This window comes from Muscardinus avellanarius, assembly GCF_963383645.1.
Source record: "Muscardinus avellanarius genome assembly, chromosome: 1".
NCBI lineage: Eukaryota > Metazoa > Chordata > Mammalia > Rodentia > Gliridae > Muscardinus > Muscardinus avellanarius.
The window spans coordinates 66,863,820-66,881,545 of NC_137786.1; the positions used below are offsets into that span (position 1 = coordinate 66,863,820).

The following is a 17,726-nucleotide window of genomic DNA, read 5'->3' on the forward strand; positions in this document are numbered from 1 at the left end:
TCACTGGCTGAAAGTTTCTTACCTTTTGCTTATTTCTGCAGGGGACTTTAATCGACAGTTCTTGGGTCAAATGACACAGTTGAACCAGCTCCTGGGGGAAGTGAAGGATCTTCTGAGACAGCAGGTAATGAATAGGAGCTAGTATGAGGAAAGCTGGAGTCTTCTCAGACCTGCCCTCTGTCCAAGCTGGCAGAGCTGCAGGCTTCTGCAGACAGAGACAGTGGCAGGCCTAGGCCACCCGGTGGGTGGCCCCACGCAAGCCTGCCCCCTCCCAGGGCTCAGCCAGTCTCTGGAAACAGGGACGCCTTGGCTCCAGAGAGGGGAAGCCACCAGGAAATGTTTCTTAGGCAGCTAAACACCAATGTTTTCATTCCTGGATTACACCAGGTATCTCTTTTCAATATTTCCCCCCTTCCCATTTCTAAAGGTCAAGGAGACATCATTTTTGCGAAACACCATCGCCGAATGCCAGGCTTGCGGTAAGTGCTTTCCTGATGTGGGTGGTGGAGTCCATGAATGCAGCCTGAAGGGACCTGGGGTGAGTCCTGAGGCCATGGACTGTGGTTTCCAGGTTCTGCAGAGTTGGTGGGAAGGACAGAAAAGCTCCTTGTGAAACCACATTCCATTTTATGGATTATGTTTTTTCTCCAGGTCCTCTCAGCTTTCAGTCTCCAACTCCAAACACCCTGGTGCCGCCAGCACCCCCCGCGCCCCCGACACGCCCGCCGCGCCGGTGTGACTCCAACCCGTGTTTCCGAGGAGTCCGGTGTACCGACACCAGAGATGGCTTTCAGTGTGGGCCCTGTCCTGAGGGATACACGGGGAACGGCATCACCTGCTCTGATGTTGATGAGGTACAGGTTCCATCAGACAGGGCAAGCATCCTAAGTAGCTCCCACACCCTGCAGCAGCTGGGAAAACAAGCCCACTGATGATGAGGATGGCTTTGGCTGTCCTCCAGGATCCATTAGAAACTACTTTCTTGCTGGGTGAGATGGTGCATGCCTGTAATCCCAATACTTGGGAGGCTGAAACAGGAAGATCACAGGTTCAGGACCAGCCTCAGCAACTTAGTGAAATCCTGTTTCAAAACAAAAATAGCCGGGCGTGGTGGCGCACATTTGTCATCCCCGCGCTTGGGAGGCAGAGACAGGAGGATCGCGCAGGTTTGAAGCCAGCTGCGCGCGCTGGCTTAGGAGACCCTGTTTCCAAATAAAAATGTAAAAATAGGTCTGGGAGTATAGCCCAGAAGTAGAAGGGCTTCCAGGAACCCCAGTACCACCAAAATAAATAAATAGAAAAGAGAGAGAGAGAATGAGAATGAATGAGAGAGAGAGAAAGAAAGGACGGCAGGCCCAGGGGTATGGCTCGGTGGCAGAATGGCCCTAGATTCAATCCCCAGCACATACACACAAAAAAGACTACTTCCTTCTGAATCCCTGGTGACCCTGAGACACCATGAGCAGGGGAGGAAGCATGACACAGTTCTGGCCAGGCATCATTTCTACCCCTCTGTGTTTGAACCTTTCTACCAGTCCGTATGCTCCAGTGCTTTGATTTCTGCTCTCCATTCCAACATTTGTATTGGTTACTTCTCTTAAGCAGCCCGTGTTAGAGAATTGCTTTTCCCATGCTCTTACAAATGTAGGAGAAAGATTAGTGTAAGGGTGTATATTAGGAATTTTAATGGTTATCTTCAGGCCTCTTAAAATAGAGGTGCAGAGGGAATCTTGTGCTAAGATCTATAAGAAGGCTTGTGACCCATGAGTAGGCAAAAGCACCCAGGGACGGAACCAGCGAGAGCAGAGACAGCCAGCACCGGCTGCTGGACAGAGGGCAGAAGCTCAGAAGCAGGCTGTTCTGGGACCATGGTGAACCATAGTCCCTTCACAAAGCATTGTCCATAGCAGGGAGCAAGGCTGCTGCCTAAATGTGCCTTTCCCCTCCCACCAGTCAGAAGAAGGCTGAGAGGGACAAAGGAGAGGAGAGGAGCCTGCAGGGAGCAGGGATGCAGATGTGGTCCTGGCTCCTGCAGGGTTGTAGTGATCAGCTGATTGCCTCCCGCAGGAGCAAGCACTTAAGATGGTCTTTAGTTATCCCTCAATGGGAGAAACATCTGCATGCATCTCACAGAACTGCATCTGGCTTTGATCTTTCAGCTAGAATTTTTCTCCATTTTAAAAGGGCCGGTAGTGGTCATGTTTTTTACATTAGTTGAAATGGCTTTTTAAAAAGGGATCAGAACCAATCCCCAAGACTGCCAGAACCTTAGGATAGCCCTGGACTTACTCAATGGGTCCTGAAGGCGGGCACAGATGTGACAGGATCACGTGTTGCTGAAGAAGCTCCTGCACTTTGACTTCTCAAGATCTTCCTACCCAGGTATTTTAGCTAATGCCTTCAGAGTCTCCTAACAGCCAGCTGACAAGAGGTCCAGGGACACAGTCCTTTCACAGAGATTTGTAAGTTGCAAGTCAGAATATCAGGGGGCCGTACTACACTGAAGTATGCTGATTAACATCCAGGACATTCCGGCTTTGACGTGCCTTATTCTGCAATAGAGCAGAGCCCATCAGGGATCCAGTGGCTAATTATAAAGTTGAAAGCTGTAATTTCCTTTATCATTTTTTCAACAAAAAAAAAATAGTTAAATGAATAAACAAGCATGTGAAAGAAGGTTTGAGAGGTTTTTCTCCATGTTGCTAAAGACTTTGAAATTTTTTCTTTCCAGTGCAGATACCATCCCTGCTACCCAGGTGTGCGCTGCGTGAACCTGGCTCCAGGCTTCAGATGCGACGCCTGCCCAGTGGGCTTCACGGGGCCCATGGTGCAAGGTGTTGGGATCAACTTTGCCAAGTCAAATAAGCAGGTGAGATGAGGTGATGGTGTTTATTTGTTTTTCATCTTGTCAGGACAATTTTCCACAACTCTTCAGGAAAACCCTTCCCTACCTTGAGAAGTCAATGCCTGTGGAATGCTGGGGTACACACAAGCAAGTTGCAAAGTTTTTCAAGTCATTTCTGAGGATATATGTTCATAAAGTCCAGAGGGGAGAAAGCTTTCTAAGACAGGATAATAGAGTATCACTAGAAAGACAGGGAATGGGGTCCTAGTGGATATGTGGCATGATTTCAGAACTGTTTTGTTGGTAGTCTTCAGACATTTTGTCCTGCAGAATAACTTGAGAATCAGGAGAACAAATAAAAGCTTTGAAAAATTACGTCCTATTTACAGAGCCATTGTTGCCAATAAGAAGCTGTTTGGGAGATGAGAGGATTTCAAGAGGAGAAATAATCCCCTGAAGAAGCCTACCCTTTTTCTTATATAAGCTATAAATTGCCATAAAGCACCTGAGTACATCATGACAGTCTCCATTTATTTCCAAATATTCAACTATATCCTGGTCATTATTTAGCCGACTGACTGTGAAATTCTTTTTGATGTTTTCAGACCTTAAAAATGGTTGGTCTATAAATATATTTTACTACCTTAGGGAAATGATGAACTTTGAAGGCAGGCAAGGGATCATTATTTCCTAGTTGCCTATCAAAGAATTCTAGAGGGCATCAGTTTTTAGACTAGAAAAGGAGAGCAAGCTGGACAAAGAATGACAAGGAGCCACTAGAGGAATGATGCCAAGTCGTTCTTCTACTCCAAAGGCAAAATCTCCAAGGCTAAGCAAAAAAAAAAAAAAAAAAATAGACAAAATTAAATACAAAATGCTTGGTGTGCACTGGTAAGGATGCTTCCCAATAGGCCAAAGTGAAATAGAAGAGAGCCACCTTGCTGAAACTTCATGACAAGTTTGAATATATCACCAAGGTTAAAAGAATCAAAGCTGGTGGTGGTGCACATTTGTAATCCCAGCACTTGGGAGGCTGAAACAGGAGGATCCGGGTTCACAGCCAGCCCCAGCTACTGAGTGAAGCCCTCCACAACTTAGTGAGATCCTGTTTCAAAATAAAGAATACCAAATAGGGCTGGGGGTGTAGCTCAGAGGTAGAATGTCCCTGGGTTCAATCCCCAATACCACAAAAAAGAAAAGAAAAGAAATCAAAGGAAATGGTGCAGCTTTTAGAAACAAAGAAGGAAGGCCAGAGCCATGAGTGGAGGCTGCTGCTGCAGCAGTTCAGGGTGGTGGGAGCAGGGTGCGAGTCCCAAGAACGGGGAGCTGGGACTTTAACACCCACATAGGTATAGCAAGCAGAGTCTGAGGGCTTCAATAACACCTCACATCCCGTGTAGAGTCAAGAGTCTCAGAGAACTATTTTCTCCATTATATGGAGATGGAAAAACTTTACTAACCCTAAGAAACAAGAAGCTTGACATTAGTTTTTAAGACATGGTTGACAAAAATAGAAGTTTCCTACCACAAAGCAAAATTCCAAGCTTGTAACCACGTACAGTGATGAGTTCCACACCTATATCGCACACATAATAAAGAAACACCCACCAAAAAATTACACTCAAAGTCATCTATAGAGCAATAAAATCCTCAGGGTCTTGGTTAAAGTCAAAGATGTGTGATGACATTCCAAAACTCAGAGACACTAGGATTTGCTGATAAACAGAAATGATGATTTATATGAAAAACTACCATGAAGAAACATGATAAATATAAAACGAATCTTAAAGAAAGAATAAAGAGATAAAAGAGGAATGGATACCATAATTAAAGAACAGAACGAGGTGCAAAAAAGTTTGAAAAATAGGTAAATTAAACTTTCCCAATGAAAAATATAATCTTTAGCCAGATTCAGTGGCATATGCCTGTAATCATAGTACTTGGGAGGTTGACACAGGAGAATCCCAAGTTAGAAGCCAATGTGTAGTAACTTAGTGAGACACTATTTCAAAATAAAATAAAATAGGGTTGGGGGTGTAATTTATATACCATAAAGTATATATATGTATAGATAGATATGCACACATCTATACATATGTGTGTATATATATATTTATTAAACTAAAAAACCCAATAGACTGGTCAAACAGATTAGACACAGCTGACAGTGCAGTCATAAGCTGAGACCATATTATAAGGAAACCTATTTATTTATTTATTTATTTATTTTTATTTTTGTGGGTATGGGGATGGAACCCAGGGGCATTCTACCTCTAAGCTATACCCTCTGCTCTATTTTTTTGTTCTTTATTTTTAAACCAGTCTCACTGAGTTGCAGAGGGCCTCACTAAGTAGCTGAGGCTGTCTGCAAACCGCAATCCTCTGGTCTCAGCCTCCCGAATGCTGGGATTACAAGCGTGCACCACCATGCCTGGCTAAGGAAACCTTTTAAAATGGAGCACAGAGAAATAAAGATATGAAGAATATAGACAAGAGGTTAAGAATATAGACAAGTGGCTCACACTTTAAATCCCAGTACTTGGGAGGCTGAGTCAGGAAGATTGCAGATTTGAAGCCAGCCTCAACAACTTAGACTCTCAGCAACCTAGTGAGACCCTGTGTTACCAAATAAAAGTAGGGCTGGGGGTGTAGCTCAGAGGTAGAATGCTCCGGGATTCAATCCCTAGCAACACACACACACACACACACACACACACACACACAATAATAATAATAATAATAATAATAATAATAATAATAATAATAAGTTGTTATTAATGAAAAAGCCCAATATTGTTGAATGGTAGTTCCAAAGGAAGAATAGAGACAATAAAAATAAAAGAAGCTAAGAAAATTTGAATCCTCAGATAGAAGATATACATTGAGTCCCAAGCAGGGTTTGGTTTGGTTTTATTTATTCCTGACTAAAGGTTGTAGAGCAGATGATTTGTACAAGTTTTCCTTTCTGAACAACTCTAGATACCAGGAAGTCAATGCTCATTTGCAATGAGAATGAATGCAGACTGTTACAAATGCTTAGAGACAGTTAAGTTAACCCTCAGTTACTACCTGAAATTCTGTCTTCACATAACATAAAGATATCAAATCAGAGGAAAATTTATTTGCATTTTTATTGAAGCAATAGATCTCTTTAAACCTTCTTCAAACTCTTTGCCTAGGTGTGTACCGATGTTGATGAGTGTCAAAATGGAGCCTGTGTTCTCAATTCTATCTGCATTAACACATTGGTAAGTTTTTCTCCCAGGTCTTTATCCCAACGCAGAACCAATTACTGAAACACATATATGTTTATAGATCATAATCCCAAATACATGCATAACTTTGAGTTACAATACATCTGAGTGACAGAATTAGGACTAAAATTTGTGCCAAAAACTTTCTTATGAGTAATTTTACAAGTAACTTTTTATGTAAGAAATGTCATTTTACAAATGACAGATTTGTTGTTTATCTTCTATCAGAGTTGCTGTATTGGTCTCAACTATTTATTAAATAAAATATTGCCATCTTTGTATTTTAAAAATATGAAAAACCTGTTGGTTTACGTTGATAGTCCAGTATTCTATCAGTGGCTACACAATCTCCAAACAGTATTCATTATTTTCATAAAACATTTCAAAATTCATTTGTACTAAATAAAAATGCTTAGCACTTAAAAGGGCCTATAATTTAAATATTCAGATATGAGTTTTATTTCTGAAAGTTTCTGTCAACTGTGTCAAAATGAAAGATGTAGAAAAGGCAGACTATCAACAAAATGGACTGATTCCATGGACAGCTGTTTCTAGCCTGCTCTGTGTCTTTGGGAAAGTCATTTAATACTGAGATTCCTGGTTCCCTTATAAATAAAAGCCTTTTACAAATATCAGGCCATTTATTTTAAATCTCACAACAACCCCTTGACTAGGTGCTATTATTGTAATTTCTCACTTTACAATTGAAAAAACTGCACCCAGGGACATGGCGTGATTGGGCAGGGGTCACTCCTCATGGGGCCTCCCTGCTGGCCGCAGAGCCTGCCTTTTCCACCAAGCCCTCCTGCTTGGGAATGTGCAGGGCTTCATTGCTTTTTAGCTTTTTACCAGGTCAAAGTTGGTCTGCAAAAATAGTTGGGGGAAGCCTTGGTATAAAGATAATAACAGAAGCCACCCAGCGAGAAGAAAAGTAGACATTGGATAGAACCCCAGGGAACCCCCAAAATGATGGAGTAGGCAAAGTACAAAGAACAGAAGCCAAGAAACGGAGTGAGCTGGCGGCACGTCCAGTGAGGCTAGCCGGCCAAGAAAGTAGTTGAAAAGCACCCTCTGCACTTGCCAAGCCAGAAGTCCCGCGCGACTAAAGTCATTAAACTGTGCACTTTATGTGGGTGTCTTTTACTATGCGTAATTTTATCTCAATAAAGCTGTCTTGGATGATTAAGTTCTAAGGATTCATAATATAGCAGGAAACTATAGTTAACAATACTAAATTGTATAGGTGGAATTTGCTAAGAGAGTGGATCTTAAGTATCCTCACCAAAAATAAAAAAAATAAAAAACAGCAACAAAAAAGTGACTATATTAGGAAACATATGTACTAAATGATTGAAATGGTAATTATTTCACAATGTCTACATATAGCATGCTACCATACCATATACTTTTTTTTAACAAAATTTTTATTGAACATAAATGGTATACATTTAAACTATATTTGGTGCCCTCTCCCCCCATACCATATACTTTAAATATTTACAATTTTATTTCTCAGTTGTACCTCAATAAAACTAAAAAAAAAAATTAACAACAAAAAGAACTTTGAAAAAATATACTTTTCTCAGCTGTTAAAAAAAAAGAAGAAGAAGAAGAGTTCCTGCCTGGCTCTGGAAGTTCCGCTACTGTGTAGCCAACAGCTCATTTGCCAGGTTTCCTCTTCCACAGCTCATCAAAAATTCTCAACGCAAGCCACCAACATTTCTCTGTGTGCCTGTTTCTTTGCCATTCAATTATAAAAGAGCCAAAGGAACAGTTAAGAAAAAAATCAAGTCATCCCCCTGTCCCCAAAGTAAAGGCGCTCCCTCCCTCTCTCAGGACATCATTAGAGCCTTTGGCTTTTCTCCTCTGCCCTGTGTGGCAGAGCAGGTGAGTCCAAGTGCTACCAGGCCACCATCCGGCCTTTTGTTCCTCATTGTCCACGTGGCCTGCTGCAGCTTCCAACCTGATGAGGGTTTCACCAGCATTCACACCATCTTCTGAGACGCACATGCGCGTGGAGGTGGCCTGGACCCCACCTTATCCTGGCATCGCTGACAGCGTATGACATGGACAGCGGTGCCCTGGCTCCCGGCCCGCGCCCCTGCTAAGCTCATTGTTGCCCCTTGCAGGGTTCTTATCGCTGCGGGCCTTGCAAACCAGGGTACACCGGTGACCAGACGAGGGGCTGCAGAATGGAAAGAAACTGCAGGAACCCAGAACTGAACCCTTGCAGCGTGAATGCTCAGTGCATTGAAGAGAGGCAGGGGGACGTCACGTGCGTGGTAAGGTGTTTGTCTATATGACTGCTTGTTCTTCCTCTTCCATTTTAAACACCACCTCTCTCCAGTTTCTGCTTGCTTTGGGGCAAAGGTACTCCAAAAAGGAAACATGGCCATCAGAATAAACACAGAATGTGATCATAGCAGGGTCAACGGGGTTTGTGGGTAGCAATCTAAAGCCCATCTAGCCTTTAGCTGCCTTCTCTCTTTCACTATCTTGACCGTGGGATGACACTACCACTTGAACTCCTAGATGGTAGAGCTCCAGCTCCGGAGCAGCTCTGTGGACAGGCCCCAGTGGCAGGGAGGTGAAGGAACCTCCTCCCTCCATCCCCCTTCCCTCTTCTGTCCTATCAGCTTATTTGTACTCTTGACTAGTGTACAAGCTGTCATTTCTAAAACTGTCCTCACCCTTGGGATCTCCAGAGTCAATCTGGCCCAAGGCTTCAGGGGGTAGGTGGCAGTGCAGAGGTGGGGGGCTGTTGTAAACCTCCAAGAGAAACCTCCCATCTCCCACCGTGAGTCGAGGACGATGCCATTCTCTGCATCCCCCTTTCCCCAGTGCAAGGACAACTTAGTGAATGGCCGTTCTTCCTGTCATTCCTAGCCCTGGAGCCAGTCTGGGCAGCAGAGGGCTGGACAAGGAGCAGGACAACCATAGCTGACAGGGGTTTTATGTTCAGCCTATAGTGGATGCTTTGTGAAGAAGATGCATTCCCATCACCATTCCCCAGTCCCAGAACCAGAGTCCCTAGGGACAGCAGGCATGGACCAATCAGCCAATCTCATGCTCTCTTCCCCCTCCTGGAGGAGAGACAGGCTCCAGGAGGACCTGATGTTTACTTGCATAAGTGTGAGGGCCCGGGACCTCTGCAGATGGCCCTTCACTCAGGATTGTGGGTTCACTAGGAGCACCCTGAGCAGCAGCACAGGTTCTGGGAGAATGTGTTCTCTTCCTTACACCTCAAACGTGGGCTTCTTTATCTTTATGCAGGGAAGCTTTCCTACAATCACTTTTCCAATGGGAAATATAAGAGTCAAAAATAAGTAAAAGAAGTACTTGAAAGGCTGACAGGAAGATCCTGAGTTGGAGGTCTGGCTCAGCAACTTAGTGAGACCTTCAGCGACTTAGACCATCTTTCAAAACTAAAATAGGACTAGGGATATTACTCAAAGGCAGAGCATTCTGGATTCAATCTCCAGTACCACACAAAAAGTAAATATAATAAAGTCAGCCTTCTGAGGCAGGGCAGGTATCTAGAACAAGGTCAGGTTGAAGGAATATGCTATGTCAGAGGGGAAAACTCCAGTGATTTGCCCAATTCCTGTTGGTTGGGCGTGTGTGTTACCAAAAAACAATCATTGAGAAGCAAGTGTAGATCTGTTTAAATCCTCATTTTCTATGAACAAACTGATGACTCCCCTGGGGTGGTGGGTGATGGGCTCTTAATATGTTTTTGAATTTGTAATAAAGCACAACGACAGATGGAAAGGGATTAATAAACTTGGTGTGACTACTAAAATAATTTAATATGCCAGAAAATGGCTCATTAAAAGATGTACTTGTTCCTAGAGGAAATTTTTCCTCATTAAAATGAGTCGAGGATCATATACCCCATGGCTAAACTTTCCAGGCCTTCCGGCGCTCTGGGAGGGAGCTCTTGGAATCCGGCCCTCTCAAGTGTCTGGCTGCAGAGGGAGCGCGCAGATGATGGGAATAGGCGCGCTACAGCGGAGGAAGTCCCTGGTCTGAGAGTACCTTATGTTGAGGCCGGGAAATTTCACATTCACTCATGTAAAGTTTGTTTCTTGTTGGCCCTGACTCCCTTCCTCAAATTCCCTCTTCTCTCTCCACACCTCCTGCCACACTTCCATTTTCCATATCCTTGCCTTTGCTTTCTGTCCCCTGGCCCTCCTTGCCTCTCTCCCTTCCACCACCCTTCCTGCTCCTCCTCAAGGAGCCCGTCCTGCACCTGGGCTGGTTCCAGGCACCACCTCATACCCTACCTTTCTCCTCTGTGTATCAGCCATCCTCCACCCAAGCCACCTCAGATATGGACCATCAGAGGAAGAACCCAAAGGTGCACAAGAACCACACATAAGTGGCAAAAGTCATTGGAATGGGACAGGCTTGAGGTCATACTTCAGAGATCCAAGAGATATACTAAGCTTTCCTGAGTCTTCTGTTAAGAGAGAGGGAGAGGGAAAGAGGGAGAGAGAAGGAGAGGGAGAGAAAGAAAAATAAAGAAAGCCCATGATGACTTTGCAGCATCTGTATAAAGGTAGAAAATGCTTGTAAAGAGTCTGGTTTAAGCCATGCATGGTGATGCATCCTGTAATCCCAGTATTTGGGAGGCTGCGACAGGAGGATTATAGGTCTGAGACCGCTCAGCAATTTAGTGAGACCCTGTTTTAAAATAAAATATAAATTTATTTATTTTTTTCAGAAAAATCTATCCTAACATGAAATATGAACTCTAAATACCCAAAACAATCTTGAAAAAGAACAAAGCTAAAAAAAAAAAAGAAAAAATATCCTCTAGTAAGAAAGCAAAAGGAAATATTGAAATGTTATCTCTAAGTGGTCAAAAGTTTGATATCAGACAAACGAATCTGTTATGTGAGATTATCATTGTTAATTTTGGATAAATTGCTATAATATTAGATGTCAACCACTATGCCAAACATGGGAAAGAGGGATGGGGAAGGAATTGGGTAGGGGTTGGGTAGGGGCTAACTGGGCGATGTGTGCATGTATGTCTACACAAGTTTTTTGTCCCACTATGATGTATGAATACAGTGCACCAATAAAAATAAAAAATAAAAATAAGAAAAATAAAATAAAATATAAAAAAGGACTGGGGCTGTAGCTCAGAGGAAGGGTCCCTTGGGTTTAATCTCCAGTATGAAAGAGAGAGAGACACTGACTATTAGAGTTAACTGTTACTCTCACACCTGCCCTGCTGACAGTGAACTCTTCCTTCCAGCTGCTTGGGGGACAGCAGGTCACTGAGGTAGGCATTCTTAGGGAGAGAGAGACACACAGACCCAGCACTGCATCTGTGGGAATCCTCTTTTATTAAATAAAAAGGGCATGAATAGAGAAACTTGACTTCAGAGGTAGGACTGGGGCTCAAGAGTGAGATGGGAAACACTCCAGCAACCACCCCACCCATTCTCTTCTTTCCAAGGGAGGCAGGGAGAAATTGGATGCTCACATGAAAAGCAACTTGACCATAACTCAAAATTTTATAGATGCTCTTTGAACTGAGAAGTCCATGAAGTGAAACTAGTATATACGCAGAATGGCAAATGTACCAGAATTATTTGTGGCAGCACTGTTAAAAAAAGATGTTCAAAGCTGGACACTCACCAGTAGAACACTGTTTGAATTAATGGAGGCATTCAGACAACCTTATGTGTGATAGATCTGAGGCCACTATAAAGAATGGCATGAATGTGGAAAGATCTCTAAGACAGAAATGCTGGATTTAAGAAAATCAAGGCATAGTACAGCACACGTGCGCACATACGTGTGTGTGTGTGTGTGTGTGTGTGTGTGTGTTGCTACTGATTGTATAGAAGGACAGAAAGAAACTGAGTGTGGTGGTGCACACATGTAATCCCTGTATTTGTGGAGGTTGAGACAAAAAGATTGCAGGTTTAAGGTCAACTTAGCAAGACCCTATTTCAAAATGAAAACTAAAAAAGGGCTGAGGGTGTAGCTCAGAGGTAGATGCCTCTGGATTCAACTCTCACTGTCAAAAAAAATACATATACCCTTTCATTTCAGCTTTGCTGAGGTTTCCCCTCCATCATCTGGAGTCCCTCTAGTATCCCTAATACTCCCTAGTTTGGGCATATTAGGGAAAACATACGTCCCTTCTCTTTCTGTGCTTGGCTCATCTCACTTAATATAATGTTCTCCAGGTCTTTCCATCTTCTTATGAATGACATGATTTTGTTCTTCTTTATAGCTGAGTAGAATTCCATTGTGTGTATTTCCCATAATTTTGCAATCCATTCATCTGTTGATGGAGACCTAGTTTGGTTCCATATTTTGACTATTATGAATTGTGCTGCTATGAACATGGGTATGCAGATGTTACTGTAGTTCTTTGATTTCAACCCCTTTAGAAAGATACCCAGGAGTGGTATAGCTGGAGCTACATCCAAATATGTGTAAAAGTATGAATGTAACATGGTTAACCTGGACACTCATTGTTGGGGTGGAGGGGAAGAGGGGAAGAGGGCACCAAGCACAGTCTGAATGGACGCCATTTTCAATGTGGTCCATATAAAAATTATATATATATATATATATATATGAAAGAAAGAGCAAATTGTTATATCTGCTTGTCTGTGCATGGACCATCTCTAATTTGTAAGAATGGGTTCTCTTGGATGCCTGAGTATTCAAAGAGCAGGAAGGAGAGTTTGTAGCATCCATCTCCTTTTGGGACTTTTGACTTTTGAACAATTAGACTATTAAAATGCAATTAAATATTTGTTAATCCCACTCAACAAGGCCATCAGGCTCCAGGCCCTTCCCCCAAAGAGGCACATGCAGGAACAGAGGTCCCAGTCGGCCAGCTGCACTCCCTGCCAGGCTCAGCCTCCCAGGCCTCTAATGGGCTTTCCCTTCTCAGTGCGGAGTCGGGTGGGCTGGTGACGGCTATGTCTGCGGAAAAGATGTGGACATCGACAGTTACCCTGATGAAGAACTGCCGTGCTCTTCCAGGAACTGCAGGAAGGTAAGAAGGGAAAGCAAGGAACACACACACACACACACACACACACACACACACACACACACCAGAGATTTCCAAAGTCACCTCTTCTATGGAGAGGGTCTATGGTTCTCATTTAAAATTGCACTTTTAGAGTCAGGCATGGTGGCACATGCCAGTACTTGGGAGGCCAAGATGGGAGGATCACAGGTTCCAGGCCAGCCTTAGCAATTTAGTGAAGCCCTCAGCAACTTAGCAAAACCCTGTTTCAAAGTAAAAAAAATAAAATAGGTTTGGGTTGCATCTTGGAGGTATGATACCTCTGGCTTCAATTCACAGTACCCAAAATAAAATAGAATTAAAAATTTCATTTTTAAAGTAGCTACATCTCAAAGGAAGCAAAATAGCAAACAACAATAAAGGCAGGCAGCCACCATTGATCTTGAGTCTAGAAATAGTCTTCAAGTCAAAATAAATGTGGGATGTCACTCTGAGCTGTTTCTCCCTGTAGGACAACTGCAAGTATGTGCCAAACTCTGGCCAGGAAGATGCAGACAGAGACGGCATTGGAGATGCTTGTGACGAGGATGCTGATGGAGATGGGATCCTGAATGAGCAGGTGCCGGCCTCATGGGAAGGGCCTGAGAACTGCCATGTACTAGGGATGATGGAAGATGGTCCTGTGAAGTCAACTATTTTTAGTGATCATCTCAAATTTTAGTTGCCATGCCATAGTCCCATAGCCCTGCAACTTGTTATTTGCAAATGTTCAAAATATAGCTGGCAGATCAGGGTCACCAGAGTTTCAGTGACAGTCTGAGTAAGTGTCCAATCTTCTCATCTCTTAGGATAACTGTGTCCTGACTCACAACGTGGACCAAAGGAACAGTGATAAAGATATCTTTGGTGATGCCTGTGACAACTGCCGAACTGTCTTAAATAATGACCAGAGAGACACTGATGGGGATGGAAAAGGAGATGCCTGTGATGATGACATGGATGGAGATGGTGTGTTTGCTCTGCTCTGTCTTTTAATAGGGAATCTGTGTGTCCTTTTGCCCTTGTCCTCTGTCAAGAGTAGGGATTGAATTGCAGACTCAGAGCCTCCCTCTCTGGTGGCTTACTAGCACCTGTATTTGGGGGACCATGGCTGACATGTTTCTGTAGAAGAAGATTCCACCAACCCATACCCCTATTCCATATTTAGTATCCTGGATGCTTCTGGAATTCTAGATCATTGCTAGGAATTTTTAAAGAATTCCTTCCAGCAGGGCTATGTCTTGTAGGATATCTGGCTTCCCAGGTTATACCCTTCCCACTACCTTTCTTACATGGAATGGGTAAATGATACTTTATTTTATTTATTTTTTATTTATTTATTTTTGGTGGTACTGGGGTGGAACCCAGAGGCTTTCTACCTCCGGGCTATACTCCCAGACCCATTTATATTTTATTTTGGAAACAGGGTCTCACTAAGTTGCTGAGAGCCTCACTAAGTAGCTGAGGCTTTCTTCGAACCTGTGCGATCCTCCTGTCTCAGCCTCCCAAGCGCGGGGATTACAAGCTTGTGCTACCACGCCCGGCGTGAATGATACTTTAAACGGGGTCACAGGCCACACCATCTGGGGTGGGCTTCTTAGAGCTAGGCATTTCCTGGAGATGTGGCCATCCTCAGCCAGCGCTAGGCAGGGAGGCTATGCTGCATGGCTGTGGGAACTCCCCTGCAGGGACTCCCCTCCAGCACAGCTCCTGGAGCTTGCCAGCCCTGGTACTTCAGGGAACTTGAGGGAGGGCATAAAGATGGCTATCACTAAAGGACAGCCCGGGATCCGATAGTTTTGAAAAATATACCATACTACAGGGCCCTGGAGCAAAACCCTTTAGAAGTACTATCCACCTCTAACAAGTACACACCAGTCCAGGATATCCACACCTCCCTAAAACCTCACCTCACCTCTACAGGCATGAGGCATGACAGGTGACCAGGATAGCCTGGTCTGCCAATTTCTGCATGGTACTATACCCATTGCTGTTTATCTTAAGCCAGTGTGATGTTATCCAGTGCTAAACTGGCACAAGCAGCACTCAGTGGGCCTGGCTCAAGCACACCTCTGCCCAGAGCCCTTGGGCACCAGCCAGAGCTCAGCACCTAGAGGTCCTCCCTCTCCAGGGTGAACCGACCTGGCCATCACACCCCCCTTCTCTAGTTGCTGTCACAGCCCTCGAGATCTCAGATAAATGAAATTCAATGGATAGATGCCTTGAAGAGCTGCTACTTTTAAGTCTCCCAGAACCCCTCCTTTGAAATTAATTCCAGACAAGTGTTGAGAAGGGCAGTGGCTAAGAGACAGTGGTCCACAGGAGCCACTGACCATGGGCCTGGCCTGTCTAGCACAGAGAAGTCAGCACACTCTGTCCACATCTGTGCTGCTCCATGATGCTCCCCATTCTTTCCTTGCAGGATTAAAAAACATTTTGGACAACTGTCCCAAAGTTCCCAATCGTGACCAGAGGGACAAGGATGGAGATGGTGTGGGGGATGCTTGTGACAGCTGTCCTGATGTCAGCAACCCTAACCAGGTTAGTAGGAGGCAGGGAATCCAAACTCTAGGCCAAACTCCCACCGGTCATTTAAGACTAATGTCTAGGAAAAAGACCCGTGAGCAGTTCTTGGCTGTTGCCATTAACAGCACAAGCAGGGAGGTGGCACAGGGTCTGGAGCATGGTGGGACAAACACTATAAGAGTCCAGACGGGGCTAGACCATCTTCAGCCCTTGAGACGGATCTCGCAGCCGTAGAGTGCAGACAATCTTAGAATGAGCTTACTGATTCCTAAAGCAAGCTTTCTCTGCTGAAAGTGGAAATTAACCATCGGGACCCTAATTGTGTGTCCCTTAAACCCCCAAATCCCAACACACCCTATGTTTGGACATTTCAGATTAAGTCCAGTCCGTGACGTGTTGAGGTTTCCCTACTCGGCCCCCTCCTGTCTGGATAATTGGGCAGGCTGTGCTGTTTCTTTCTGAAGCCCTGAGAGAGGAGAGTCATTGTGGCCCTCTGTGACTCACCATTCTGAATCAATTCCAAAAAGCAGAAGCAAAGCAAAGTCAGTTCGCTCCACCCGCATGCCCAGGGCTGGCTCGCTTCCAATCCAGGCCAGGGCCCCACAGCACCCCCGCCACCACACTGCCCCCTGCTGCCACGCTGCCCGGCACCTTTTCCCCAGCAACACATCTTGCTGTGTGGGCAGCCCAGCCGTGCAGCTTGATATTTTAGAAGGCTTTCTTGAAAATCCAGCATTGTGCCTACACCAATATGGTGCTGTCCTTTTGCAGTTTTGTACCACCCCAGTGAAATCCAGTGATGACAGGCCAGGTCTGCCTTCTCTGGAACATTCTGTACATGCAGGCCCAGGGATAAATAACATGTTCCCTTCTCTTTGCAGTCTGATGTGGATAATGATCTGGTTGGGGACTCCTGTGACACCAATCAGGACAGGTATGGCACATCTCCCAGATGCAAAGAGGCAGATGCAAAAATTTGGAGAGAGTTTTAATTTTCAGAGGTTTCTGCCGATGGTATGCATTGTGAGGTGCTGTGGGTGGACTGGGCTGCTGATGGGACAGCTCTGCCTCTGTCCAGAGTCGCCATTCCCCTCTATAAGTGCTGTGTGGGAGTAGGGGGGACAGTGGCAGAATGAACTGATGGAGGAGACACAGAGTAGTCTTACGGTTTACAGACAGGCTCTGGACGGAGACAGCTAGATAGAAATCTCAGCTCCTTCTCTTGCAGGCCGGCTAATGTCAGATTAGGTATCTAGTTATCTAATCTCTGTGCCTTGGTTTTCTAACCCGCAAAATGAGAGAGACAGTGGATCTAGCTCATAGGGCTATCGTGAAGATTGAGTTAATCCATGAAATGTGCTTAATATGGCTTCTGTTGTAAATGTAGCACTTAATAGATATTAGTTCTTTCATTATTATATTCTTTCAGAAAAGCTTCACCATTATCCCCAAATAATCCTCAAATTATTTTTATTCAGTTCCCCTTATTTCAGTAGAATTGTTCTGTGTAAATGAATTTCACCAACCCTTCTAGCCCAACATGACGGAGTTCTACATTAAGACCTGGCTGGTTGGGGCCGTAGCTCAGTGGTGGAATACTTTCTTAGACTAGTGTGCAGAAGGCCCCAGGGTTGTTGCAGGAACATCACACACACACACACACACACACACACACACACACACACACACGCGCGCGCGCGTGCACACACACACACACATGCACACACACACGCACACACACATGCACGCACAGGTACAGGCACATGCCACTCTGCCTTGGAGATACCTGCAATCCAACCAACTAGCCCTTCTGTCCTTGGTTTTTTTTGTTTTTGTTTTTGGGGGGGTTTTTTTGGTACTGGGGATTGAACTCAGGCATATTCTACCTCTGTGGTCACTACCCTCCTCCAGCTTTTTAAAATTATTTATTTTGAAACAGCATGTTGCTAAATTGCTGAGTCTCACTGAGTCACTGAAGCGGCCCATGAACTTGCGATTCTCTCATCTCAGCCTCCCAAGTCCTGGGATTTCAGTCTGCACCATCATGCCTGGC

General features: G+C 44.5%; 1 protein-coding gene across 1 annotated transcript in view; it reads left to right on the forward strand.

Moving 5' to 3' along the window:
• Positions 1–17,726, forward strand: part of THBS4 (thrombospondin 4) — a gene marked incomplete at both ends in the record, with an annotated part of 48,033 nt that overhangs the window by 22,109 nt on the left and 8,198 nt on the right. Inside the window, 11 exons of the mRNA XM_080694858.1 lie at positions 42–124; positions 428–479; positions 652–854; positions 2,732–2,869; positions 6,025–6,093; positions 8,229–8,381; positions 13,028–13,132; positions 13,620–13,727; positions 13,957–14,116; positions 15,570–15,688; positions 16,555–16,607. Coding sequence (XP_080550984.1) covers positions 42–124; positions 428–479; positions 652–854; positions 2,732–2,869; positions 6,025–6,093; positions 8,229–8,381; positions 13,028–13,132; positions 13,620–13,727; positions 13,957–14,116; positions 15,570–15,688; positions 16,555–16,607 — 1,243 coding nt within the window. The remainder of the gene's footprint in view (positions 1–41; positions 125–427; positions 480–651; positions 855–2,731; positions 2,870–6,024; positions 6,094–8,228; positions 8,382–13,027; positions 13,133–13,619; positions 13,728–13,956; positions 14,117–15,569; positions 15,689–16,554; positions 16,608–17,726) is intronic.